The 25,125-nt window shown below is 61.9% G+C and overlaps 12 protein-coding genes across 12 annotated transcripts in view; 6 read left to right on the top strand and 6 right to left on the bottom strand.

Moving 5' to 3' along the window:
* Nucleotides 1–22: 22 nt before the first annotated feature.
* On the top strand, nt 23–934 carry MVES1_003462 (uncharacterized protein; the record flags this gene model as incomplete). The annotated part of the gene is made up of 1 exon (XM_056208279.1): nt 23–934. One exon carries the CDS (start codon nt 23–25, stop codon nt 932–934), a length of 912 nt encoding a protein of 303 aa, XP_056064254.1.
* A 1,132-nt stretch (nt 935–2,066) lies between these two features.
* Nucleotides 2,067–4,052, bottom strand: COG6 (Golgi transport complex subunit 6; the record flags this gene model as incomplete). The annotated part of the gene is made up of 1 exon (XM_056208280.1): nt 2,067–4,052. The coding sequence occupies one exon, from the start codon at nt 4,050–4,052 to the stop codon at nt 2,067–2,069; it is 1,986 nt and encodes a 661-aa protein (XP_056064255.1).
* Nucleotides 4,053–4,414: 362 nt separating this feature from the next.
* Nucleotides 4,415–10,084, bottom strand: MVES1_003464 (uncharacterized protein; the record flags this gene model as incomplete). Its single annotated transcript, XM_056208281.1, has 1 exon — nt 4,415–10,084. The coding sequence occupies one exon, from the start codon at nt 10,082–10,084 to the stop codon at nt 4,415–4,417; it is 5,670 nt and encodes a 1,889-aa protein (XP_056064256.1).
* Nucleotides 10,085–10,143: 59 nt separating this feature from the next.
* Nucleotides 10,144–11,739, bottom strand: MVES1_003465 (uncharacterized protein; the record flags this gene model as incomplete). Its single annotated transcript, XM_056208282.1, has 1 exon — nt 10,144–11,739. The coding sequence occupies one exon, from the start codon at nt 11,737–11,739 to the stop codon at nt 10,144–10,146; it is 1,596 nt and encodes a 531-aa protein (XP_056064257.1).
* Nucleotides 11,740–11,896: 157 nt separating this feature from the next.
* On the top strand, nt 11,897–12,892 carry MVES1_003466 (uncharacterized protein; the record flags this gene model as incomplete). Its single annotated transcript, XM_056208283.1, has 1 exon — nt 11,897–12,892. One exon carries the CDS (start codon nt 11,897–11,899, stop codon nt 12,890–12,892), a length of 996 nt encoding a protein of 331 aa, XP_056064258.1.
* A 121-nt stretch (nt 12,893–13,013) lies between these two features.
* On the bottom strand, nt 13,014–13,678 carry UBC12 (NEDD8-conjugating protein ubc12; the record flags this gene model as incomplete). Its single annotated transcript, XM_056208284.1, has 5 exons — nt 13,014–13,042; nt 13,176–13,323; nt 13,349–13,533; nt 13,563–13,644; nt 13,670–13,678. 5 exons carry the CDS (start codon nt 13,676–13,678, stop codon nt 13,014–13,016), a joined length of 453 nt encoding a protein of 150 aa, XP_056064259.1.
* An 85-nt stretch (nt 13,679–13,763) lies between these two features.
* MAP2 (methionyl aminopeptidase) lies at nt 13,764–15,116 on the top strand (the record flags this gene model as incomplete). Its single annotated transcript, XM_056208285.1, has 1 exon — nt 13,764–15,116. The coding sequence occupies one exon, from the start codon at nt 13,764–13,766 to the stop codon at nt 15,114–15,116; it is 1,353 nt and encodes a 450-aa protein (XP_056064260.1).
* Nucleotides 15,117–15,205: 89 nt separating this feature from the next.
* Nucleotides 15,206–16,138, bottom strand: MVES1_003469 (uncharacterized protein; the record flags this gene model as incomplete). Its single annotated transcript, XM_056208286.1, has 1 exon — nt 15,206–16,138. One exon carries the CDS (start codon nt 16,136–16,138, stop codon nt 15,206–15,208), a length of 933 nt encoding a protein of 310 aa, XP_056064261.1.
* An 85-nt stretch (nt 16,139–16,223) lies between these two features.
* FBP26 (Fructose-2,6-bisphosphatase) lies at nt 16,224–18,149 on the top strand (the record flags this gene model as incomplete). The annotated part of the gene is made up of 1 exon (XM_056208287.1): nt 16,224–18,149. The coding sequence occupies one exon, from the start codon at nt 16,224–16,226 to the stop codon at nt 18,147–18,149; it is 1,926 nt and encodes a 641-aa protein (XP_056064262.1).
* A 102-nt stretch (nt 18,150–18,251) lies between these two features.
* On the bottom strand, nt 18,252–19,808 carry MVES1_003471 (uncharacterized protein; the record flags this gene model as incomplete). The annotated part of the gene is made up of 1 exon (XM_056208288.1): nt 18,252–19,808. One exon carries the CDS (start codon nt 19,806–19,808, stop codon nt 18,252–18,254), a length of 1,557 nt encoding a protein of 518 aa, XP_056064263.1.
* A 98-nt stretch (nt 19,809–19,906) lies between these two features.
* On the top strand, nt 19,907–24,985 carry MVES1_003472 (DNA-directed RNA polymerase; the record flags this gene model as incomplete). The annotated part of the gene is made up of 1 exon (XM_056208289.1): nt 19,907–24,985. One exon carries the CDS (start codon nt 19,907–19,909, stop codon nt 24,983–24,985), a length of 5,079 nt encoding a protein of 1,692 aa, XP_056064264.1.
* A 68-nt stretch (nt 24,986–25,053) lies between these two features.
* The window catches only part of MVES1_003473 (uncharacterized protein), a gene marked incomplete at both ends in the record, with an annotated part of 526 nt that continues 454 nt past the window's right edge, over nt 25,054–25,125 (top strand). The window contains one exon of the mRNA XM_056208290.1: nt 25,054–25,120. Within this exon, the coding sequence (XP_056064265.1) occupies nt 25,054–25,120 (67 nt within the window). The remainder of the gene's footprint in view (nt 25,121–25,125) is intronic.

Consider the following 25,125-nt stretch of genomic DNA (forward strand, 5'->3'; position numbering starts at 1 on the left):
GCCGTTTGCCACGTGCTTTGCTATGGACGCACGCGCCATTCCAGGCAATGTGCCCGGCGCGCGAGGCAGCGCGCCGGGCGCTGCCGCGGCGAGCGTGCTGGAGCAGAATCGGCGCGTGAGCACGCCGTTCGTGGTGGACAAGACGCGGCGCGAGGCGTCGCGCGCGTGGGACAAATTTTACAAGGCGCACGAGGATCGGTTTTTCCGGGACCGGCATTGGACCGACCGCGAGTTTGCCAGCCTGCGTGCGGCAGACGGCGAAGAAGGGATTGAGCAGGCGCTTGGGCAGGGTGCGCAGGGTGCACAGGATGCGCCGGTGCTGCTTGAGGTGGGGTGCGGTGTCGGGAACACAATCTACCCGTTGCTGGAAAAAAATGCAGCGCTGAAAGCGTATGCGTGCGACTTTTCGCCGCGGGCCGTTGCCATGGTGAAAGAGCATGGTGCGTATACACCGGAGCGTGTGCATGCTTTTGTGTACGATTTGGTGCGCGAGAAAGGCACGCTCCGTGCACATCTTGCAACGCGGCGCGGCTGGCCGCCGGTCTCGACGCTCTCGCTCATCTTTGTGCTTTCGGCGATCCCGCCGCACGAGCACGCAGCGGTGCTTGCTGCGCTGGTCGATGCTGTGCCGGTGGGCGCCACGCTCGTGTTCCGCGACTATGCACGCTGCGACATTGCACAGCTCCGCTTTCACACACGCAAGGACGCACAGTGGGCGGAGCCGAGTCTCTTGAGCACGGACTACGACTGGTACAGACGCGGGGATGAGACCATGGCCTATTTTTTTACCAAGGACGAGGTCGAGCGCCTGATGCACAGCACCGGGCGTCTCGCAGGCACGGTGGAAGAAGTGGTCAAGACAAACACGAATCGGCGCACAGGCGTGCTCATGGAGCGTCGTTTTATTCAGGCACAGCTACGCAAAACTAGCTAAGACTGCGCCTTGGGCTGGGCAATGTGCACGCCATGGCCCTGTGCGCGGTAGGCAGCCGTCCATCGTGCGTCGTTGAGGATGCTAGATTCTGTGCGGAGCACGGTCCCGATCGCCATAAAGAAGCCAAACGTAGCGCCGGAAGAGAGCATGAACTGCGATAGTGTTGCCATAGCGCCGCGGGGGCCTGGGCCAGCGCTGGTGTGAGATGAGGCGCAGCGTACCGCAGAATCTGAAAGCCACCGCCAATGAAACCGATCGTGAGCCCGACAATGGAGCCCATCATGGCGCCCATCCCGACTGTGGTGAGTGTGCATGCGGCACGTACGCTTCGCCCATACGGACTGTGCTGGCGGCTGCTGCTGCACGATGATCTGCTGCTGTGTGCTCATGGTGCGAAGAGGCAAAGAAGTATGGGATTTACGCAGCACTACATAGGCGTTACCGCGCAGGGGCCATCCTCGACGATGCGTGCATTGGCGGAGAAAATAGCGTTGGTCCGCGCGTACGTTTGGCGCCGCTCACACTAGGGACATTACAAAACGTGTGTGGGGCGCACACTTACCGTAGTCGATGTGGATGCGATCGTGAATGCCGCCACGAATTCGCTCTTGGGCGGCGGCGGCGGTGCGTTGCGCGCTTCTGACCCCAGTCGACGGCGCGATCCACCGCGCGGCAAACGATCCACGCTTCCTCCAAGAGTGCCGCGCGCACCGCTGGTGCGCGACCGGCGAGGCAAAAACGACGCAGGCGTACCAGCTGCCGTGCAAAGCAGTGGTCCATACGGTCGGGTACGTCTTCCGCCAGCTCACGCAGCCCGATCTGTGCGTTTGGCGGAAAGCAGCTCACGCAGACGCAAACCACACGAGGAGCGTGTCGCGCAAGCTGCTTCAGGATGCGTACCGCAATAGTCTTTACCAGGCAGCCGAGCACCAGTGCCGCAGTATTGTACGTCGTCAATGGCTGACCGAGGCATTTCCCGCCATTTCCACCGGCGTGTACGGCTACCCGATCCAGGACGCGACGGATGCGGCGATGGCGCAGGTGAGGCAGGTGCTCGAATCGGACCTCGGCAGCCAGTTCGATCTCGTCGTCTTCTGCTGCTTTTCCGAGGCAGATTTGCGCGTCTACCAAGCTACGGCACGCACGTACTTTGGCTAGCGCAGAGTGCATCCGCGAGTATTTCTTGCGGCGCTTGCGCGCCATCGACCACCAGTAGAATACGCAGTTCCTCGTTGGTAGAAAGACGCGGATCGTCGTGGGGACGCTGGGTATACACGTTTGCCAACTGCGCGAGCGCCGCGCGGTGGATGGCGCTGGCGATGGTGTCGTGCGCAATGGCGTGCAGGCGCGGCGGCACACTCAAGAGCGTGGGCGCGCGCAAAAATTCGTGCAGTTTCTCCGCGTCCGGCGTGCCCTCGCTGTCCATGCCCGCTTCGCGCTCGAGCGCAGACGCATGGAGTCGGTACAGCCGCGTCGCGGCATCCAGCGCGTCTTGCTCGAGCGCGGCGGCCTGTGTGTGTGCAAAGGGGCCGAGCACGGCAAGCAGCGGCACCAGCGCATTCAGGAGAAACGTATCGGCATGCCACGGCGCTGTATCCCACGGCGCTTGTGCGGCGTGTGCGCCCCAGCCGAGGTACTGCGTCCAGGAGGCCTCTGCGCGAGGCTCACGCATGCTGGCTGCGTACGCAAGCACAGTCGTGCGCAGTGGGTCGAGGAGGTGTGTGGCTACCTGGTCGTGCTGCGCGTCGTACTGTTCACCCAAATCCGCCGCCGCGCCGTCCGCGCACTCGTTGTACAGCGAGCGCAGCAGCCGCGCAGCAGCCGTGCTTGCGGCGAGCGCGGTGTGTGCATCGGAGGCGAGGATGTCGAGATTTGTTGCAGTGTACTGCTGCAGGCGCTGCACAAACACGTCCTGCGTCGTGTGCGCCATGCTGTGCAGCGTCGTGCTGAGCGCTGCACGCGCGCCGATGGTCTGCTGCAGCGTCGCGCTGTAAAAGCACAGGACAAAGTAGAGGCGCAGGACGGTGGGTGCGTCTGTTTGGAGGCGCACCGTTTCAAGGATGCGTGCCTGCAGCGAGCGGCAGCAGCCAGCCATGGTGCGGTCCAGCACGCTGCGCACCAAAGCATCGAGCATGCGCGGATCGTGCGCGAGGCGATCGAGGCGTATGTCCACGTCGAGTGCGGTGTACGGCTGCCCGATCCACCGCGCCGTTGTTGCGTGTGCAAGGTCGGCTACGAGGGCTGTCACGAGCTCGCGCTCACCGGCAAGGGTCTGGTGCGTGTAGGCCAGCATATCGCTCACGTAGCGCACTGGGTCGTGTGCGTGGATTTCCATGGGGCGCGGCAGGCGCAGCGGCGGTGGGCCGCCGGTGGTGAGCGCACGCATGAATGCGTCCGGAAGCATCGCGGCACGTTTCTCGGAAAATGCAGCGAGTGCTGCGCGAAACGCGTCTTGGCGCGCAGCGAGGCGCGCGATGGCTTGTGTGAGCGTCGGTGAGATTTCTGCGCCGTCGATGGGAAGGCGCCGCAGCGCGGCCGAGGTCCAGTGCGCGAGCCGCTTGTATGCGTGCTCGAGCGACGCGTGGGCTTTGGCGCGCACTTCCTGCGTCGCACGGGCCGTGTCGGCGCCGTCGTGCGTGTTGAGGAGGAGGAGCGATGCGTCCAGGATTGCGTGCAGGCGGTCCATGCCCTGGAAAAAACGGGGGCCGATGTCGGAGTCCAGTGCCTGTGTGTCGGCGGGCGAGAGTGTGAGCTGGGCCAAGAGGCGCGTGGCGACCGTATGGTGCAGCGTGGCCGTTGCGCGCTGTGTCTGTACGGTCGCGGCATGGTCGAGCAAGGAGCTCGACGCGGTCGTTGCGCTGTGGATCCTGGCCATGGTGTCGTGCGCTGCATCTGCCATGGCGCGCGTCTCGGAAGCAAGGGCCGCTAATGTAGCGTCGACATGGCGCAGGGATGCACAGCATGCATGGACTTGGGCATTTTGCTGGCGCTGGAGATCGTGGACTATATGGCGGCGGATATGGTGCGTGGTGGTGTCTGGGGAATAGATGCGTGTGAGCGTCTCGAATGCGTCCTGCAGCCGGTGTGCATCGGTGTGCGGGACGGCAGAGGGCGGCATGGCGTTGGCGCCAGCGGAAGTGTGCCACGATGCAGGCGCTAGGTAGCTGGCCACGCTAGCGTGACAATGTGGAGCTAAGTAGTTGGCCTCGCTGGCGTGCAATGTGGAGCGAGCGCGGCCAACGCGCTCCACATTGGCATACGAGCTAATTGGTATACGAGCTAGTTGGTATACGAGCTAGATGGCCACGCTAGCCTGGCCATACTAGCCTGGCCATACTAGCCTGATTATACTAGCTTGGCCCCGCTGGCTTGACTATACTAGCTTGAATGTACTAGCTTGATTTACTAGCTTGACCATACTATCTCGTCTGTCCACTAGCCCTTCTGTCCACTACTCATTTGGCCATGCTCCGTTGGTATCTACGGCGCCGGAGCAGCGCCCAGCTGCTGTGCGGCTACACTATAAAGCACCGGCCACAACGTGTCGGTATTCTGCACCCCACAAACGCCCTGCGCAGCACGGACTGCCGCGGCAATATCGCGGCCAATCCCCGCCTCGATCTCCGTCTCTGCCTGCTTCGCGAGCGCAATGCTCGCCGCAGAGAGGTCGGGAGGACGCCGCGCATTCGCCCATGCAAGCGCCTGCGTCGCACATAGCCCTACACTCTGCTCCATAGCCCTGCACAGCGCAGTGCGCGCCGGATCATGTAGTTCCATCGTGCGCGCACGATCCGTCCACGCACTCGCAAGCTCCAGCAGCGTCCCTAGCGACGCCTTTCCTCCCACCGACACGTGCAGCGTAGGCTCCAGCACGGCCGGGAGCGGCGGCCATGCACCGACATCGCCAAGCAGCACCGTGCTCCCTCCAGTGACATCCCACAAGAGCGCGAGCAACGTGCCGAGTGCAGAACGCAGTGCGTCTTCTGCCGCGGCCAGTGCCCGCGCGCCAGGACCGTTTTCGAGCGCGTGGTGCGCCGCGAAGCCCATTTCTGCGCGCAGTTCCTGCGGGTGCTGGCACAGGTAGGCAAGCTGCTGCAAGAGGTGCGGCGCTGCGTGCACCAGTTCCGCGCCGAGGGGAACGAGTGCTTTCGCGCGGTCTGTGGGCGCACATGCCCCTGGCGGCATGCGCGGCGACTTGGCGTGCCACATGGCGTAAAAGAGGCGCAGTACGAGGCCGAGCTCGAGGAGCTGTGCGACGTCCAGCGCGCTGTGCGACGCAGGTGCAAAGAGGAGCGAGCGGCGGATCTGTGCGGCGTACAGAAGCACAAACGCCTCGACTTCCGCGTCGACAAAGCGTGCGTCGAGGCCGGGGGCTGTGGTGCCGAGGTTCTCGATAAGCGCCACGACGATCTGGAGCATGAGCAGCCAGAGCGCGTGCAAGGGCGAGGGCTCGCCCGAGGGCAAGACGGCAGCAAGCGCGCCGCGCTCGAGGAGGGCCGAGAGTGCATTTGTGCACAACGCAGACATCACCCGGCTCTCTGCGGTCATTTCGCAAGCGGCGCGCTGCGCGGCGAGCGTCGCAAAGAGGCGCAGCAGCGGCGCGAGGAAGCGAACGTGGGACATGCTCGTGGGCGTGTCCATGCCGCCGAGGCCTACGAGCGGAGCGTCGCATACGAGCTGCAAGCAGGTGTGCAGCGTATTGGACGTCTGCAGCGGCTGCAGCCACGCAAGATGCGAGATTGGAAGGCGGACGGCGGTGCTGACCACCGCGACCAGCATCTCGAGATCTGTCTCTGTGCGCGCTGCGGCAGCCACAGCGCTAGCGTCGAGCGAGGCGGTGGCCACGCGCTGCTGCAGCGACGCGACGGTATGTGACAGCATCGAGCCGAGGGGCTGTGCGAGCGATGCACAGCTCTCTGGCTCGCGCCGCGCCGCTGCGACGGTGGTGAGGAGGAGCTGGAAGAGCGGCTGCTGCGCGTCGCTGTGGTGGCGCGCTACGATGCTCGCAAGTTGGGGAACAAGAGACGCAAAGTGCGCTGCGCGCGTCTTCGGCGCCCATCCCGCCGCAAGCAGCGCGGCGAGGAGCGCAAGCTTGTGTGTACGTGCAAAAGGCACGTCCGCTGCGAGGCGCGGCGCGAGGCACGACGCGGCGTGCACGAATGTCTGCTGGATCGCGCCAAGTGCGCCGCGCGCCTCGGCGTCGGCCAGCAGCGCGCCGGTGCCTGTGGAAAAGCACGCGGACCATGCGGCGGTGCGCGCCGCTTGTGCATCGACCAAGCTCCACGCGAGATTGAGGCCGGCGAGCAGTGCGTCGGCGTCGTGCTGCAGCGCCGCGTGGTCCTCGGGCGCAAGGGCAGGAAGCACGCCTTGGAGCTTGGCGGCATAGTCGGTGCGCGCGTAGAGGTACGCTGCGCCGTACACGCGCGACGTATCAAACGCGTCGCGGCGCGGCGCGAGGCGCAGCGCGTCCAGCGCGATGCTCGGCACGAGGCGCTGGAGCTTGGCGGCATAGTCGTGCGGCGCATCTGTCTCCGCGCCGGCCGTGCGCGCCAGCACCTCGGCAAAATCCGCGGCGCGGACCGTGTGTGCGAGCGCACGCAAGCTCCCCTTCTTGTCTTTTGGCGGCGCCTGCAGGTCCATGGCAAAGAGGTGCAGCGTGCGCGTTTGTGCCATCGCGCGGAATGCGTAGAGACGCACCTGCTCCGACGCATGCTCGACATCGAGGTGGAGAGCGCCGTCGTGTGCGGCACACAGGCGCGGCGCTGGCTCGGTGTCGCGCGCGATGAGCGAGCCGAGCGCATCCCACACAGCCGTGTCCTGCTTGATGGTGTCGAAGACGGCAGGGTGCGCGAGCGCGTGCGCCCAAGCGCCGTGCAAGAACTGCACGATGGCGTCGAGGAGGTCGGGCGCGCTCTCCCACAGCTCCTCCCACATTTGGATGCTGTCCACAGCGAGGCGCAAAACGGTGTTGGACGGCGCGTTGGTAACGTTGCCCCACGCAAGCCGGCCGGTGAGCAGCAGCGTGGCCATGGCGGGCTGCGACGCAAGCAGCGTGCTGAATAAATGCCATACGGCGACCCGGAGCGCCAAATCCTCGTACGTGTTCTCCACGACGCCGAGGAGGTGCGCCGCCGTGCGCTCTACATCGTGCGCGGAGCCCAGATGCGCGGCCAGGCGGAACGTGCTGCGCACGTCTGCGGCGCGGCAGATGGCAGCGACGAACTGTGCGGCAAGCGCAGAGAGCGGGGGCGGCATCGGCGCCCACACGTAGCGCAGCACTGCCTTCGCGAGCTCAATCGGCGGCGCGTGCAGATCGCGCGCGGGGCTCGGCGCGAGGCGGAAAAAGAGCGTCGTGAGGCGGTGCGGTGCGGTGCGGTGCGCGAGGAGCAGGGCAAAGTGCAGGTAGGTTTCCACGAGCGTCTCGGTGAGCCTGGCATGGTACACCTGTCCTTTTGTGTACAGCAAATCGATCATCCGCTCGCCGTGGCCCAGGACCGAGAGGAGCGGCGCGAGGCTGGACGCGCTCGCGTCCTCGCCAAATGCGCGGCGCACGCTTTCGGTGAGCGACGCAATGGCGCGTGCCGAAGCGTGGTGCGCAGCAAAAGCGGCGTCGGATAGGACGGCGGAAAAGAGGCGCACGCAGCGCAGCCCAAGCTCGGTGCGATCGCTCGCCTTGGCATACGTCCACGCCTGGTGCTCGGGCCATACCGAGGCGAGCACCCAGTGCATGGCGCGGCGGAGCACCTGCGCCTTGACGGCGAGCAGCTCGGCGGGCTCGGCAAACTGCGCGACCTGCAGCTCGTGGACGAGTTTGGCAATGAGATCGAAAAGGGCGAGCGTGCCTGCAAAGCGTCCAGACGCCACTTCGGCCTCGAGCAGCGCGCTTGTCTCGGCGTGGGCCGTGTCGAGGAGCGGCACATTTCCGGGGCTGCCGAGGAGCAAATTCGTCGCGCGCACATGCTGCCAGATCTCGTTCGGAGCGTGGAAAAGGAGCGCGCCGAGGAGCTTGTAGCCGGCGCACACCATGCGTGTGTTGAGCGGGGTGCTGCGCAGCGCCCCGCGCAGCATCTCCAGCGCTGCGTGCACAAGACTCGGCGCGTCGTCGAGGTGCGCCAAGAGGGCGCTTGCGAGCGCGGCATCGCTCGCGAGCACTGCGACAAACGCGTCGGCAATCGGCGCCGCCGCGTCGTGCAAGTCGGGCGAGAGGGCAGCGAGGGGCGCCGCCTCGTCCCAGACCTCTTGGTCGTGTGTGCGGCGCGGCGGCGGCGCGACGCATGCAGCGAGTGCGTCGCGCATAATGCGCCAGCCGCTCACAGGCTGCGCAAGCTCCCAGAGGACGATGGGCGGTGTGCTGTCGAGGGGGGAGATGAGCATGCCTTGTGTGCCTTGTGGGAGGACCAGCGTGGTGGCAGGCACTTGCCAAGGGCACTGCAGGCGGTACTGCACGCAGGCGGTGTGCTGCTCGACCTTTTCCCACGGCTGCAGTCCTGCTGCGCCCGCGTGAATCAGCGGCAGGGCGAGCGTCGGGAGCGCGGCTACATAGTCGAGCACCGCGGCGCTCGCGTCGGACACGGCGGGGGGAAGTGCAGTCGAGCCCTGTGCGTTGCCCGACAAGGCACGCGCGAGCTCGACAAGCGGCAAGAACGCCGCGGGGAAGCGGCGGCGTGCGGTGGTGAGCACCGAGGCGCGCGTGGGAAAAGGCATGTCTGCGGTCCAGAACTGGACACACAAGGAGGCGATGCCTTGGCTAGCGTCCGCGCTGCCCGGCGCATCCGACGCCGCCTGAGGGCCAAATGTGGCGGCCCAGATCGCGACGAGTGCGTCAAAGTCGGGCAGGTACGCTGGCTCCACAAGCTCGGTGAGCGCAAGCAGCAGTCCTTTGAACACGGCGCGGTAGGCCAGTGCAGAGAGGTTCGAGGCGCCGAGCAAGTCGCCAGTGCTGCTGAGCAGTGGAGAGGCCAGCAAGGCGCGCAGCACGGCAAACAAATCCATGGTGGGATCCATGGCGCCCTGGGCGAGCCTGCGCCAGATGGGCGGCCCATTATCGTACACGGTGGTAGCGGCGTATAGCGCCGCGTCGGGACACACGTCCAGCGTTTGGCCGAGCCTGCGGAGCACCAAGGACCAGCCGAGGAGGAGGGGGGCGTAGAGGACCAGGGCGTTGGCCGCGTCGAGCGCGCCCAAGCACGTCTCGAGCGCAGACGGCTCCGGCGCAAAAAGAGCCAGGGCGGGGTCCGCCTGGACGCCGCCGCGCTCCAGTGCGTCCTCGTCGACGGGCTCGAGCATGGCCTCCAAGTTGAGGCACTCGATCGCGAGGAAGGTGAGCAGGTGCGAGACGCAGTCGACGAGCGCGATGGACTCCATGTCGAGGAAGCCTATATTCGCCTGCTTGTGCCCGAAGCGCGTCGTTTGGATCGTCTCGAGCGTGCGGGCAAGGAAAGAGGGCGAGGCCTGGAGGCGCCCGTAGTAGAGTAGAAAGACCACTTCGAGGAGCGCCAGCTGGCGCAGCACGCCCTGCCGCGCCCACAGGAGTGAGTAGCGCTCATCGTGGACGATATGCGGGAGGAGTTCTGTGCTGACCTCCTGCTCAAACCAGCCGAGGCACCGCGCGGCAAATGCGGCGTCGGCAAACGCGTCGAGCGTCGCAAGGGCCGTGTCGTATAAATCGTTGTGTTCGTCCTCGGAGATGCGCAGGAGCGCGCTGATGCACCGGATCAGCGCGAGCTGCTCCTCGAAAAAAAACACGGTGAAGGCATCGAGGAAGTCGTCGCGCGCGCCCTCGCGCGCGTCTTGGAGTGCATGCACGCTGCGGTGCTCGCTTTCGAGAAAATTGCGCAGCTGCAGGAGCGCTGCAAGCTGGTCGATATCAAAGCGCGCGCTGATTTCCAGCGCCAGTTCGCGCTGGAGCTCGTCCACAGGAAGCGTTCGCCCGCCGTACTCGACGCTCCCATCGTTGGCAAGCGCGGCGCGCGACGCTTCGCACGGCTTGCCGAGTGCATCGCCGCAGTTGCGCAGCGAATCGAGCCGCGAATCGAGCATGCGGCGCAGCTCGCGCGGCGCACGCGTCTGTCGCGCATGCTCTAAATGCTCGTATAGATCGTGGAAGGAGCCGGGCGAAGGCCGCAACAACGCCTCGCCCTGTTCATTCATGGCAGACAACACGCGGCAGACGCGGCGCACTGGGCAAGCATTTCGGCCGAACTACGAGGCTATGGCGGGTGCTGAACGGAAACGTGGAAGGACGGCGGCGCGCGGGGCTCGGCGGGGGCGTTGGGCGGGAGGTCGAGGGGGAGTTGCGTGTACATAAAGTCGGTAAAGGGTGGGGGAGGAGGTCCGGCGCCAAGAACCGTTGCGGGAAGGAGCGACGGGGGCTGCTGCGTCGATTCATAGCTCGGTAGGCTGACCCATTCGAGCGAGGTGTGCGAATGGGTGAGCGTAATGGGAACACCAATCACGATGTCAATGATGCGCCGTTTTTCGCCGGATGTGTCGGGAGCGTGGGCGGGCGACTCGACGCGGATCGTAATTTTTAGCAGGTGGTGGATCGTAATGTTGGACCTGGGGTGCTGGCACGAAATGTTTATTTTTTTCTGCTGTGCCATGCTCACGGTGAGGTCCATGGCAAGGCACCATGGGCCGCTGGGGCTCAGCGGCGCGAGTGTGATCTCGTGTGCATGTGCCTGGTCGAGCGCGGCAGCGGCGTCGACGTAAGGCTCGATGGGCGAGTCTGTCAGTGGGTGCGGCGCGTCAGAAAGAATCGGCAGCAAGGGCGAGGTGGAGTTTCGGGGGCTGGAGAGCCGCAGCATGGTCCACTTGCGCGGCACTTCGCGCCGCATCGTCTTGCGCTCGTTCGCAAAATAGTCTGTCTGCTCCTCGAGTGTGATGGTGATTCGGTGGATCCGGATCTTGTTCTCGGGCATGAATTTCAGCGTGAGTGGGATGCTCGTTCCAATAGGGAAGCTGCGCCCTGCAATCGTCGCGACATACGAGAGCATGTCCTCGCATGTGCGCGAGACGACAATCGAGTCGGCTGCGGCGTTCGTCTCGGGATCCGGCGCTTCGACCAGCGTCACCTCGCGCTGGTCGCTCACGTTTCCTGCCAGCGGTCCACTGCGCATGAGCGTCGCTTTTAGCATGTACTCGAGGTGCCCAAAGTCGGCGTGCAGCGTGGGGGGGAGGTCGAGGGGTAACGATACACTAAAGGGGAACTGGTAGTCGCCTTTGCGCAGCTCGAACCATTCTGCACGCGCGGGCGGCGATGAGCACGCTGCTTCCACGCACGGCTCGGCAGGTGCAGGGCGGGAGGGGAGGCGCAGACCGTCGAGCAAACCTTTGAATGCGCCCTTCCTGGCGGAATGCAACGGCGCTGGACGTGCCGCAATGTTGCTGTGCATGTTGCTGTTTGGCTCGCGCCCAATATCGTCGATGCGGGTGTGCATTGCACCGGCATTCTGCTTCGTTGGATCGTTCAACGTTACAACGGGAAGTGCCGCATCGTGCATGGTGTCCAGGGGGATAGGAAGACCGTCGCCCGTGCGGAAGACGCTTGTTTTCAGGCGCAACAGGGGGATTTGCTCCGCCATTTCAATCCTGTTCTGGCCAAGTCCTTCGGGCCAGTCTGTGCGCACAACGCCAGTAAGTGTAAGTATAATGTCTTTTACGCGAGTGGGGCGCGGCAGCGATAGCTTGACCATGCCGCGCAGTTGCGGCGGCGGTCTGCTAGCGTCCTCAAGCTCTTCATGGCCCGGTGTGCTCCCCGATAAAAACACGACGGGCTCCGCGACTGGGGTCAGCAGTGTATGCATACATACGTGACAATAGGAGCGTGGGGCTAACCATGAGACTCGCTTTGTCTCGGCTACGCGCGCATCCCCGAGGTTGCTGGCAACGCACAGACGATGCTTTGTGTCACGCGCGTTGATGACTAAGTGGTGCCGCCGCCACCGCTTGCCACCAACAACCATGTCGCTGGCTGCCCATACTGCGATCCCACCCCTGCTGCTTTCTGCTACCCAGCTGTCGGGTCTGCTAAAGAGTGCGGACCCGCCGCGCATTCTCGATGCGACATGGTTCCTGAATATGCCGAACCAGGCGCCGCGCTCCGGCCATGCAGAATACCTGCACGGGCCTCGCATTCCAGGCGCGCTGTACTGGGACGTAGATCTGGTCGCGACGCGCGGCGAGGCCGTGCGTAATCTGCCGCACATGATGCCAAGCGCTTCCGTGTTTGCAGAGGCTGCGACCAAGCACGGCGTGAGCCCGAAAACGCATGTCGTGGTGTACGATGCCCAAGGCATCTTTTCCGCGCCGCGCACCGCATTTACCTTCAAGGCTTTTGGCCACGAAGCCGTTTCGGTTTTGGATGGCGGCATGCCTGCATGGGTAGAGGCTGGGCTTCCGCTCGACACCGCTGCGCTGAAAGAGGATCCGCACGTGGAACCGGCAACCTACGCAGCGCCCACGCTCCAAGAAAACTGGATCCGGTCGTTTGACGAGATGCTTGCGAATGCAAAGCAAGGCGCGCGGGCGCAGACGGTGCTGGATGCACGTCCTGCGGCGCGGTTTGACGGGAGCACGCCGGAGCCGCGGCCTGGGATGGCGTCCGGCCATATTCCCGGCGCGCGCAGTCTGCCATTCCTGAGCGTGCTTGCGTCGCACACGACGAGCGATAGCCGCATGCCGGGCTGCACGTACACGACGCTCAAGCCGCAGCATGAGCTGTGGAAGGCAGTCAGCGATGCGCTTGGTGGCGGCGATGCCATCGAGCAGCTGCGCCACGATGGCAGCGCTAAAGGATCTGCCGGTGCTTCTCTCTCGTGCGGCAGCGGCATGACGGCGAGTATTCTGTGGCTTGCGCTGCAGCAACTCGGTGTGCATGGCGCAATTTACGACGAGAGCTGGATGGGCTGGGGTAAGCGCGCAGCAGATGGCGAGGCGCCCGTAGAAACGTCGCAGTGAGGGTACGTTGTACGATGCGCGATAGCACGACTTTTTTTTTATTATGCTGCAGCGCTTGTGCATGTGTGCATTGCTGCACCATGGCTGCATCCATCTATAGATTACAATGCATGGTATACGCCTACATGACACGGTCGTACGAAATGCCCTCTGGTGGTGAGTGAATCACGCAAACGCACGCATCGTTCCACCCATGAGTGAGCGGCGCACATTGGCTGCAAATCGCGCACGGTCTCTGCGCAGATCTTCTGCGGCTTCTGATGGTGAGCAGCGAGAAACGCACCCTTGTTTAGCGGGTCGTCGGGATTGGGATCGAGAAACAAGAACTGAAGCCCCACCAGCACCGAGTTCAGGTTCAAGATCGGATTCCATTCCTCGCGCAAAATGTTGAGGCACACGTTCCCGTCCAAGTCCAGATTGGGGTGGTAAATCTGTGTGAGTCGCTTGGCGGCGTACCTTTTGCATGCACTTTACCTTAGGTGGCTCGTGAGGGTAGTTTTGGCCGACCGAAATGCTAAATTGGAATGCGCCACCGCGGTACATGCCCTCGTCTGGCGAAATTGTAAGCGCGAAATGCATCAGATCCGTGGGATCGGGAAACGCCGTCTGCATCGTGCTTGGCAGCGCCAATTCAGTCACGTCTGCGGTGAGCATTTCACACGCGACGTACCCTTTTGGACACGCAGCTGCGCTGGAGATATTTTCTGTCGCTTTTTGCGCACGTCATCCGCCTCTTTCCTCTGGCTCCATAGCTGGTGTTAGTGCTGTGCAACGCACATTGATCATGGTGGCAGCGGCCCAAGCGCCCGCACGCTGACTAAATGCACAAAATTGCCTCGCGTGCGTTTTTGACCAGTGCAAATCCCCAACGATGGCGGTCGCTGTAAACGAGGCTGCTGCGACGGACGACGTTGCCAAGAAGCTCGCAGAGACGCAGCTGCAAGCTGCCGCGGACACTGCATCGAATGACGCCGACGAGGCTGATGACGGATCTGATGACGAGGAGGAATCCGCTGCGCTGACCGAGGCCGACAAGAAGAAGAAAAAGAACAAGAAAAAGAATGCGGCAAAGAAGAAAAAGGCCAAGAGCGGCAAGGCGGTGCTCGAGCAAACAGCGCCGCCCACAGTCGGCCTGACCAAAATGTTCCCGACCGGCATCTACCCTGTCGGCGAGATTCAGGAGTACGACACGACCAAATTCGACGAGTCGCGCCAGCGGACGACGGGCGAAGAACTGCGCGAGCGCGAGCGTCTTGTGCAGCAGAAGGAGGGCTTTGACTACAACCTGATCCGCCGTGCCGCCGAGACACACCGCCAAGTCCGCCAATATGCGCAGCGCACTATCAAGCCGGGCATGTCGATGACCGAGATTGTGAACATGGTCGAGGACGGCACGCGCAATTTGGTCGAAGCGAACGGATTCGAGTCGGGAATTGGGTTCCCCACGGGCGTGAGTCTTAACGAGGTGGCAGCGCACTACACGCCGAATGCGGGCGACAAGCGCATCCTGCAGGCCACCGACGTGCTCAAAGTCGACTTTGGCGTGCACGTAAAGGGGCGTATTGTCGACAGTGCCTTTACGCTCAACTTCGAGCCGACGTGGGATCCGCTGCTTGCCGCCGTGAAGGAGGCAACCAATGCGGGTGTCAAGACTGCAGGCATCGACGTGCGCCTCGGCGACGTCGGTGCCGCAGTACAGGAGGTGATGGAGAGCCACGAATTTGATGCAGAAGGCAAAACACACCAGGTAAAGTGCATTCGTAACCTGAACGGCCATAATATCGAGCCTTATCGCATTCACGGCGGCAAGAGCGTGCCGATCGTCGCGATGCCAAACTTGAACGTGAAGATGGAGGAGGGCGAGCACTTTGCCATCGAGACGTTTGGCTCCACGGGCCGGGGCCTGGTCGTGGACTCGGGAGACTGCTCGCACTATGCACGGAAATCGAACCCACCGCAGGTGCCGCTGCGCGTCAGCAGCGCGCGCCAGCTGCTGTACACGATCAACAAAAACTTTGGCTCGCTGCCCTTCTGTCGGCGCTACTTGGACCGGCTGGGCGAGCAGAACTATTTGCTGGGGCTCAAGCATCTCGTGTCGCAAGGAGTTGTTCAGGACTATCCTCCGCTCGCGGATGTGCCTGGATCGATGACTGCGCAATACGAACACACGATCCTGCTCCGTCCTACGTGCAAGGAAGTCGTCTCGCGTGGCGATGATTACTAGTTCCGTACATAGCATGCAAGGGTGCGCAGTGCACATGCTACTACACAGTACACCGGCAGGCGCACAAGCTAGCATGCACTGCAAATTGACTACTTTCTACATGCGCGGCGGATACTGCGCACAGCCAATAGCATAGCAAGCAGCGTCGCTGCAAAGGTGCCGAGCTGCACAAGTGGGTATAGCCCCGCATCTCCAACCGGCATGTCGGCCACAGTTTTCGACATGCGCAAAAGCGGCGTGGGCGGCACAAACAAGTACGCATCCTGCAATTTCGCCTCAAAGCGCGGGCGCAGGTGCGTGTATGCATCAGGGAGAATCTCGTGGACGTCGGCAACGTCCCACTCCGGGATGTCGCCTTCCGTGCACGCGGCAAAGAGGATCGGCGCTGTGTGCGCGCCGGTGAGCTCCACGGACTGGTAATGCCGCGTGTGTATGCGCGCAATCCATGACAGGGCATGTGATGCGACCGACGCAAGCACGTCTGCTGCACGCTCGTACAGCGGCGCAATGTGCGCAGGAAGCCATGCTGGCGCGTCGTGCTTGATTTCGACGTGTACAGGCACCGGGTGGACTTGCGCGATCTGGTAGCGCTTATGCAAAGGAATCGTAATTTCCAAACCCATTTCGCTACCGTGTGCCGTGTCCAGATCGACAAGCACGGCGGTATGCTCGCATGCAGCGCCGCTACAAGGCCCGTCCGTGCGCTGGCTTGCTGGCTCGACCCCGACAGCATCCTCATCGCCACCCTCCCACCAGGCACGCATCTCTGCGTCCCACACCATCGGGTGTGCGGACCACCCCACCTGCTTCTCCAGCTCCAGCCGCCCAAGATGCTGGACATGCGCCACGCCTTGCTGCGTCTCTACGCGCGCCGTGAATGGATCGTAGTACACAGACGGCGCTAGCGGCACCATGACCTGCATCTTGCACCCTTTACTCTGTACATCTTCTTTTGGAATGCGCAGCACCAGCTTTGGCGCATAGGACGCCGCGTCCACAAACGCAAAGGTGCCATGCTCCATGGTGTGTCGAGGCAGGCGGCGTGGGGTACGTCACGTGGCGCAACGTGCGTCGCTGCCCTGAGCGCAGCATTTGCCCTTGGCCAGTATGGCGGAGGAGCATCTTCACAAGCATGTCCTAGAGACTGTTTTGCAAATGCAGCGCGACAATAGCATGCATGGCGACGAGTCGTTCGAGCTGTCGCGGCCGATTCCAGCGCCCGGCGCTCTGGAGCGCCAGCAATTTGAAGAAAATATGGCCTCGTCCGAGCTCGGGGGCAATCCGTCCGACGGCCTGATTGCGCTCTTGCGCGACCATCCCGACCTGGTTTCGTCCGAGCTGGCGAGAGATGCTGGTGAGGTGCTCCAACCGGCAACGAAAACGCGATCGACTTCGCACCCCGGCCATAGCTATACATCTACGCCACACGAAACGGGCTATGTGTCGAGCACGCTTTTCCCCGGGCCCCCCTGCGTATCGCCCTCCCCGCCCGACGATTCCCTGACAGGCACGCAGCCGTTTGCGTTTCCGGAGAAAATCATGTACAACCACGCGCGCGGCGCATCCAACCACATACGCGGCCCTTCCATCTCGCGGCGCGACTCGCCGAATCTGGCGCCCAACCTAGGCCAGAAAATCAAGCCGGGTTCGAGCGGCGAGCGCATCGTGGTTGCCATGGTTGGACTGCCTGCACGCGGCAAAAGCTACCTGAGCAACAAGCTGATGCGGTACCTCAGGTGGCGCGAGTACAAGGTCAAGGTCTTTAATGTAGGCCAGCTTCGTCGTGTGACGGCGCAGCACAAAGAAGAGGTGACGGGTGTGCATATACACACCACGGCCACCTTCTTTGACCCCCATAATGCGGAGGGCGTGCTTAAAAGAGAAGAGCTTGCGAACGAATGCCTCGAGCAGCTCATTGCCTGGCTCAATCGCGGCGGCAATGTCGGCGTGCATGATGCGACCAACACCACAAAGCAGCGGCGGAAGCATATTGCGGATCGTGTGGCCCAGGAGTCGGGCATTCGGCTCATTTTTCTCGAGTCGATCTGCACGGACCCCGATGTGATTGCGAACAATATTGCGGTCAAGGCCCGGAGCAACGATCCCGACTACAACGACCGCAGTGTTGAGGAAGCGAAGCAAGACTTTATGGACCGCATCAAGAATTACGAGGCGGTGTATGAGCCGCTCGACGAGGACGGGACGGAACGCAACTACCATTATTGTAAGATTGTCGATGTGGGGCGCTCGGCGACGATGAATTTGATGGGCGGGTACCTCGAGTCGCAGATTGCATTCTACCTGATGAACTTGCACATCACTCCGCGCAACATCTTTTTTTCTCGCCACGGCGAGTCGCAGTTCAATGTCGAGGGCAAGATTGGAGGTGACTCGGACCTCTCGGAGCGCGGTCAAATGTATGCGCAGGCACTTCCGAAACTAATCCACGACCATCTCGGGGAAGCTCCGCTCACAGTCTGGCACAGTTCTTTGCGGCGCACTGGCCAGACGGCGCGCTTCTTGCAGTACCCAAAGCTCGTGTGGAATTCATTGGACGAACTGGACGCTGGCGTGTGCGACAGCATGACGTACGAGGAGATAGAAAAGTACTACCCCGAGGACTCTGCGAACCGCGACGAAGACAAGTTCAACTATCGTTACCGCGGGGGAGAAAGCTACCGGGATGTGCTTGTACGGCTGGAGCCGGTTATTATGGAGCTCGAGCGCCAAACGAATATTTTAATTATTAGCCACCAGGCAATCATCCGCTCTTTGTATGCCTACTTTATGGGTTTGGACCAGGACGAGCTGCCGTATGTCAACATCCCGCTGCATACGGTGATTAAGCTGACGCCAAAAGCGTACGGATGCGACGAAGAGCATTTCCAACTGCCGATTGAGGCTGTCAATACACACAGGGCACGGCCTGCAAGTGCACGGCGTGTGGAAGAGGATGATGTGTTGGACGGGTGTGGCTCGGCTGCGACGACCTTACCGCCCACGCAAACTCCCAATGTAGACGCACGCAAATAGCAACTTTTGGATTTTTGGCAGAATGGGCTATTTGTCGCCTGGGCGCGTTGCATGTGGAGGCCTTTGGGATGCTGGGCCGTGGGTGCAAGCAGGCTGCGCTCCCTAGCGCCAGTGCGACATGCGCCGCTCCTCGGCTAGTCTTCGACGCATCATTTCGGCGACGTGTGCCCCCCAAAATGCCTCTGGATCAAGGCTCTCTTTCAGGACCGTCTCATGCTCGCGCGCCTGCTTCCGGGTAAACAATGCAACGTTGGTGTACTCGAGCGGACGCTTGGGGTCCCAGCGCATGAGCTGCCCCGTGCCCAGCGTCTCAAATGGCGGGACGACTGAGCGTCCACGAAAGACTTCCTCAAACAAGTACGCGCAGTCATTCACGCTGAATGGAATGCGCACTTTGGGCGGCGGCCCATTCTTGCTGGACGGATGTGATGCATGGTACGTCGGGGGGATATCCGAGGCTGTGAGCGGCGTGCGATTCGCCGGCGGCGGAGCCGGTGTGTGCGGCGACGGGTAGCGTGATTCCGTGACGTTTAAGTCGGCGAATAGTTTTTCATACAGTTTGCGGCGCCCCTTGACATTCAGCGGCTCCATCTTGTGCCCCGCAAGGTCGCAAAGGATGTAGGTGGCGGCGGCGAGTCCAAACATGGCCGGAAGTGGCCCAAGCACGGGAAGAATACGCACCCTGAAATCCTCAAACGCTGCAAGCTCGCCCACATCCCCCTTGTCCATCTCGTCTTCCGGAAGCGGAAGCAGCCGCACATCGGACTTTTCTGTAGAATACACGCACGGCACGCACCATTCCTGTGCAAAGTCAGCGTCTGTATACGGAGGGTCGTGCTGGGTGTGCACTGCAGGAATCGGAGGCACGCCCACGGCACGCAGCTCTCGGCGAACGACACGCGCCAAAGGATCCTCGACGGTGGTAGAGATATCGCTAATTTGGATCCGGCTTGGGTCTGCCTTGGCCCCGGCGCCCATCGAGGAAAAGACGCGCAGATGGTGCGTGGCGCAGAAGCGCAGAAGCGCTACTTTAGTCTCGAGGTTATCGATTGCGTCCACCACGTACGTGGGCTGTCCGTCCAAAAGCCGTGCGGCGTTCTTGGCATGAAATAGCTCGGCACATGCCTCGACGTTTGCCCACGGCGCGACCTGCTCAAAGTAGTGCGCACAACACTCGACCTTTGGGCGCCCCACATCGGCCAGCGTAGCACACGCGTGCCGATTCAAGGAGGAGAGCGACACCTGGTCAAAGTCGATGATCCGAATGTGGCCCACGCCGGAGCGCAGCAGCATGAGCGCAGACCAGCTGCCAACTCCTCCGGCGCCGACGACAATCACGAAACTATCGCGCACACGCTGCATCCCTTCTTCGCCAAGGAAACTGTAGTTGCGGCTGAGCTGCTCGCGAATAAGTGTCTCATCGTGTGCTTCAGTAGGTGGTGTATGCGCGGTGCCTATGCCGCCGCCGTGCAGCGACGGCAGAGCCGAAGCAACGGCGGCTTTGTGCGCTTCAGTTTCGAGCCGTTTGCGGCGCGCCTTGCGCGACGATCGCTGGTAACTCAGCACTGCTAGCAGCGTCGCTAGCGACGAGCCCACAGCCACCGCGCCAAGCATCCATGCCCCACGGCCCGACGCCGATCCACGCGCCAAGTCGTGCATAAGCACGGACCTAACCCGCTTCGCTGCCCACGACCGTCGCACGTGATACGAAAAAAAATGAGCGCCTGGCTGCGCCCTGACCTTTTTTGTCTGCGCCGATGGATAGTACGCGTGCGATTACATCGCACGTCAAATCCGCCTCGTTCAGCTTCCTTACAGCAGACGAGGTGCGTAGTATTTCAGTACGGCAGATTGTGAACCCTGTCTTGCTGGATAATGCAAATGCGCCGACGGAAGGCGGTCTGTACGACCCCGGCCTTGGCCCCATGCGCCTCGACGATATATGCCGTACGTGCCACATGAACCACTTTGAGTGTCCTGGGCATTTTGGGCACATTGAGCTACCTGCGCCTGTATTCCACCCCTTGTTTATGAACCATGCTTTTTCTCTATTGCGCGGGATGTGCGTCTTTTGTCACCACTTTACCATTTCGCGCGTGGCTATGGCCAAGTACGTAGCGCAGTTTAAGCTGCTTGACTACGGCCTTATGGACGAGGCGGAGAACATGGCGATAGAGCAGCTGCGGCGCCCATTGCGTATTGATGCCGAGGACGAGGAGGAGGCGATGGTCATGCGCGAAGATACCAAACTAGAGTCTGTCGACGAGTTTGTCCAGCGCATCGAGACGGCCACTAGGAACATACTACAAAAAGCAGTCCGTGCGGGCGTCACAAAGGGCTCGGAGCGCGGCGCGGCAGGCTACGCGGCGCGGCGCGACCTGCGGAATGTATTCCTGAAGGATATCTTGCGCCGCCGCTGCGAGCGGTGCCAAGCCACCAATCCCACACTGCGTAAAGACGGATTCGTAAAGATCACAGAGCGTGCCTTGTCTGCACGCGACACAGCGATCCACGAAGCGCGCGGGATCAAGCGCGATAATGTGCTCCTGGCCGAGCGCGCGAGCAGAAGCGATGCAGTTGCGATGGAGGTCGAGCAGCCCACGGAGAATCACGCCGCCGTCTCCCTCAAAGACGCACGCAAACTCAGCAAAGAGGCCGGCACGCAGGCAAGGGCCGTCCCTGCGAGCGAGTGCCGCGCAAACCTGCGCCGCCTCTTTGCAAACGAAGCCGAGATTTGCAGCCTACTCTTTGGGCGCCATCCCATCTTTGCGACCAACACTTCTGCGCCCAGCGCCGATATCTTCTTTTTCGAGGTGATCTGTGTCACACCCACGCGTTTCCGCCCTGCGAGCGTGATGGGCGACCAAACGTTTGAGAATGCACAAAACGAGCTGCTTACCAAGATCCTGCACTCGTCTCTGGACGTACGCAAGAAGAATGAAACGGCGCAAGCGTATCACCGCAAGACAAACTACCCGTCGCTCGACGACCTCGACGATGGCGAAAGCATGCGCCTGCAAAAGCAATGGAATGTCGACCGGCGCACCGCCATGGACGATCTGCTCTCGGCCATGATGCAGCTGCAAGTCGCTGTCAACTGCTACATAGACGCGAGCAAAAATCCCGCACCCATGCGTCAGGGCCAAGCGCCGCCGCCGGGCGTGAAGCAGGGTTTGGAAAAGAAGGAGGGCCTTTTTCGCAAGCACATGATGGGCAAGCGTGTCAACTTTGCCGCGCGCTCGGTTATTTCGCCCGACGTCAATATCGAAACGAATGAAATCGGCGTTCCGCCCGTGTTTGCGAAACGCCTTACGTTTCCCGAGCCCGTCACCGTCCACAACTACGAGGTCATGCGCCAGCTGGTGATCAATGGCCCCGATACATACCCCGGTGCCCACGCCGTCCGTGCCGAGGACGGCACAGAGACGCTGCTCAAGAACGTATCGGTCGAGGAGCGCACCGCGCTGGCCAACCAGCTCCTGACGCCCCAGGGCCAAGTCTCGCGCCAGAGCATCGGCACGTTTGGCGGCATTGGCGGCGCACTGCGCACGCCAATCGCCAACAAGCAAGTGCTTCGGCACCTGCGCACGGGCGATATTGTAGTGATGAACAGGCAGCCGACACTGCACAAGCCGTCGATGATGGCCCACAAAGCGCGTGTCCTGCAAGGCGAGCGCACTATCCGGATGCACTATGCCAACTGCAACTCGTACAATGCCGACTTTGATGGGGACGAAATGAACATGCATTTTCCGCAGTCGCAGCTTGCACGTGCTGAATGCTACAACATTGCCAACACAGACAACCAGTACCTTGTCCCCACCAGCGGAAGTCCTCTGCGTGGGCTGATCCAGGACCACGTCGTGGCGGGTGTGTGGATGACAAGCAAAAATACTCTCTACACACGCGAAGAGTACAGCCAGTTTGTCTTTGGCGCGCTGCGCCCGGAAAACTACGGCATTGCCGGCCGGATTGCGATGCTGCCGCCTGCGATTTTAAAGCCGCAGCGCTTGTGGACAGGGAAGCAGGTCATCTCTACGATCCTGCTCAATGTCAAGCCGCCGCACGTCCCAGGGCTGAACCTGGACTCCAAGGCGAAGGTCGCGGGGCGCTATTGGGGCCCCTCGCACAAAGAAGAAGAGATTGTGCGCGTGCGCGACGGCGAGATGCTAACGGGAGTGCTGGACAAGGCGCAGATCGGCGCATCGGCCTACGGCCTCATCCACAGCGTGTACGAAATTTTCGGTGCGGAAAATGCGGGGCGCATGCTGAGTATATTATCGCGCCTTTTTACCGCCTGGCTCCAGCACAATGCGTTTTCGTGTCGCATGGACGACTTGCTCCTCAGCGCCGAAGGCGACAGTATGCGCCGCGATCTCCTTGAGAAAGGCGCTGACTGCGGCCTGGAGGCGGCGGTGAAGAATGTCGGTTTGGAGGGCAAGCCAAACGACTCTGATACCAACTACAATCTGCGCCTGCGCCTGGAGGAAGTGCTGCGAGACGATATTAAACTTGCGTCGCTCGACGCGGATATGATGTCCGCTTCGAACAAGCTTACTTCGGCGGTGATCAATGCGTGCATTCCCGACGGGCTCTTGCGCAAATTCCCCGAGAACAATATGCAGATGATGGCTGTGACCGGCGCAAAAGGCAGTGCTGTGAATGTCTCCTCCATCTCCTGTCTCTTGGGGCCGCAGGCGCTCGAAGGCCGTCGTGTGCCTGTGATGGTAAGCGGCAAGACACTCCCCTCGTTCAAGGCGTTTGACACTGCAGCCCGAGCGGGCGGCTTTGTCGCGAACCGTTTCTTGACGGGGATTGCGCCGCAAGAGTACTACTTCCACTGCATGGCTGGCCGTGAGGGGCTGATTGATACTGCGGTCAAGACGTCGCGCTCTGGCTACCTGCAGCGGTGCCTGATCAAGCATCTCGAGGGCGTTTCTGTCCAGTACGACCAGACGGTGCGCAACAGCGATGGCTTTTTGCTCCAGTTTCACTACGGCGAGGACGCACTGGACGTGACGCGCTCCAAGTACTTGGAGCAATTCGACTTTAGCATCCAAAACTTTGAGGCCTACCGCCGGCGGTACAACCCATTACAGCTGCAGGAGACGATGGAGGTGGAAGAGGCGCCCGACTACATGAAACGCGCACTCAAGAAGCCACACAAGTATCCGCCAGTGATGAGCGTGTACGCACCCATGCGCCACTTTGGGTCCATGTCAGAGTCGTTTGCACGCAAGGTCGAGGCGTACATTGCCACGAATCCCCACAAGCTGCTCGCGGAAAAGAAGCGCAAGCAGGTGGAAAGTGCACCGCAACCCTTGCTGGCGAAGCCGAAACTGGGAATCGAGCAGTTCCGCGCGATGAGCAAGGTGCTATACCACCATGGGCTGGTCGAGCCCGGCGAGAATGTCGGGCTGCTCGCCGCGCAAGGCATCGGCGAGCCAAGCACGCAAATGACCCTGAATACGTTCCACTTTGCGGGGCACGGCGCAGCGAATGTCACGCTGGGCATTCCGCGTCTGCGCGAGATTGTAATGACTGCGTCCAAAGAGATCAAGACGCCGATTATGCGCCTTCCTGTTTGTACTGGGATCACCGAAGCGCAAATGCGCACGTTTTGCAAGGACGGCAGCCGCCTCGTTTTGAGCCAGATTGTGGAAGACGCCACGGTCACGGAGCGGATCCTGCCCAAGACGGCAGCGAATGGCTACCAGCGCCAAAAGATGTATACAGTCCGTCTGCAATTCTACCCCGCAGACGAAGTGCACGAGGAGTACAATGCCTCGACGGAGCATGTGCTTCAAGGGCTCGAAGCGACCTTTGTGCCGCTGATCGAGCGCGAAATTCAGCGCGAGATGAAGCGCCAGCGCCAGGACCAGGTCCGGCAGACGCAGGCCATCGGCCACGGGCAGAGCTTTGCAGAGGGCCAGACGGAGACGACCGCAGCCGAAGGCGTCGAGCCGAATGCAGAGGATTCGGACGACGAGGCGCCCGTGTCCGACACGGAAGACAATGCCGACGCAGCCAAACGGCGCGCGAATGCTGCAAGCGTCTCGTATGACGATCGCGACGAGACTGACGATGATCTGCACACCGCCTTTCAGGACGAGGAGCTTATTGACGACGAGGCAATGGAAGACACCATCGAGACGCGCATCAGCGATCTCGGCGAGAAATTCCAGAGCGAGACCAAGTACGTGCAGGCGTTCCGCTTCGATGCGAAGCACGGCGCATGGGCCGAGTTTGACTTGCACATCCACAGCAGCGCTGAAAAGATGCTGCTCATCAACCTTGTCGAGCGCGTGTGCTGCGCCAGTGTCGTGCATGAAATTCCACGGATCAGCAGGGTGCTTGTGCCGCCACCGACACCAGGGAACGATGCTGTGGCGCTCACCGCCGAGGGCATTAATATTCCCGGCATGTGGGAGTTTGCGTTCGGCCTTGTGGATCTCGATGCAATCTACACGAACGATATCGGCGCACTATTGGCCTGCTATGGCGTCGAAGCGGCACGAGCGGCGATCGTCAGCGAGCTCAAAGGCATCTTTGATACCTATGGCATTGGCGTCTCGATGCGCCACCTCTATTTGATCGCCGACTACCAGACCGCCTTTGGCGATTTCCGCCCGTTTAGCCGCGGCGGATTGGCCGATTCGCCCTCGCCATTGCTCAAGGCTAGCTTTGAGATGACCATGGCATTCCTCAGCGGCGCGGCGCTCTTCCAGGAAGAAGACCACCTTAGCTCGCCTTCCGCCAACATCGTCATGGGACGCCCCGTGACGATGGGCACGGGTGCAGTGACGGTGCATGCGGCCGTGCCCGCCCGTGCATAGAGATAAACACGTGTTGTACTATTTGGAGTAGGGTCGATGCGATGGCCATGTGGCACATTACAGCTACCATGACTGCGCGCGCCACAGAATGTGTGTGCCGAGGCTTTGGCATTGTAGGGAGCGGCGTATTTCTCGGTTCG

Source organism: Malassezia vespertilionis, chromosome 7, assembly GCF_029542925.1.
Source record: "Malassezia vespertilionis chromosome 7, complete sequence".
NCBI classification, from domain to species: Eukaryota; Fungi; Basidiomycota; class Malasseziomycetes; order Malasseziales; family Malasseziaceae; genus Malassezia; species Malassezia vespertilionis.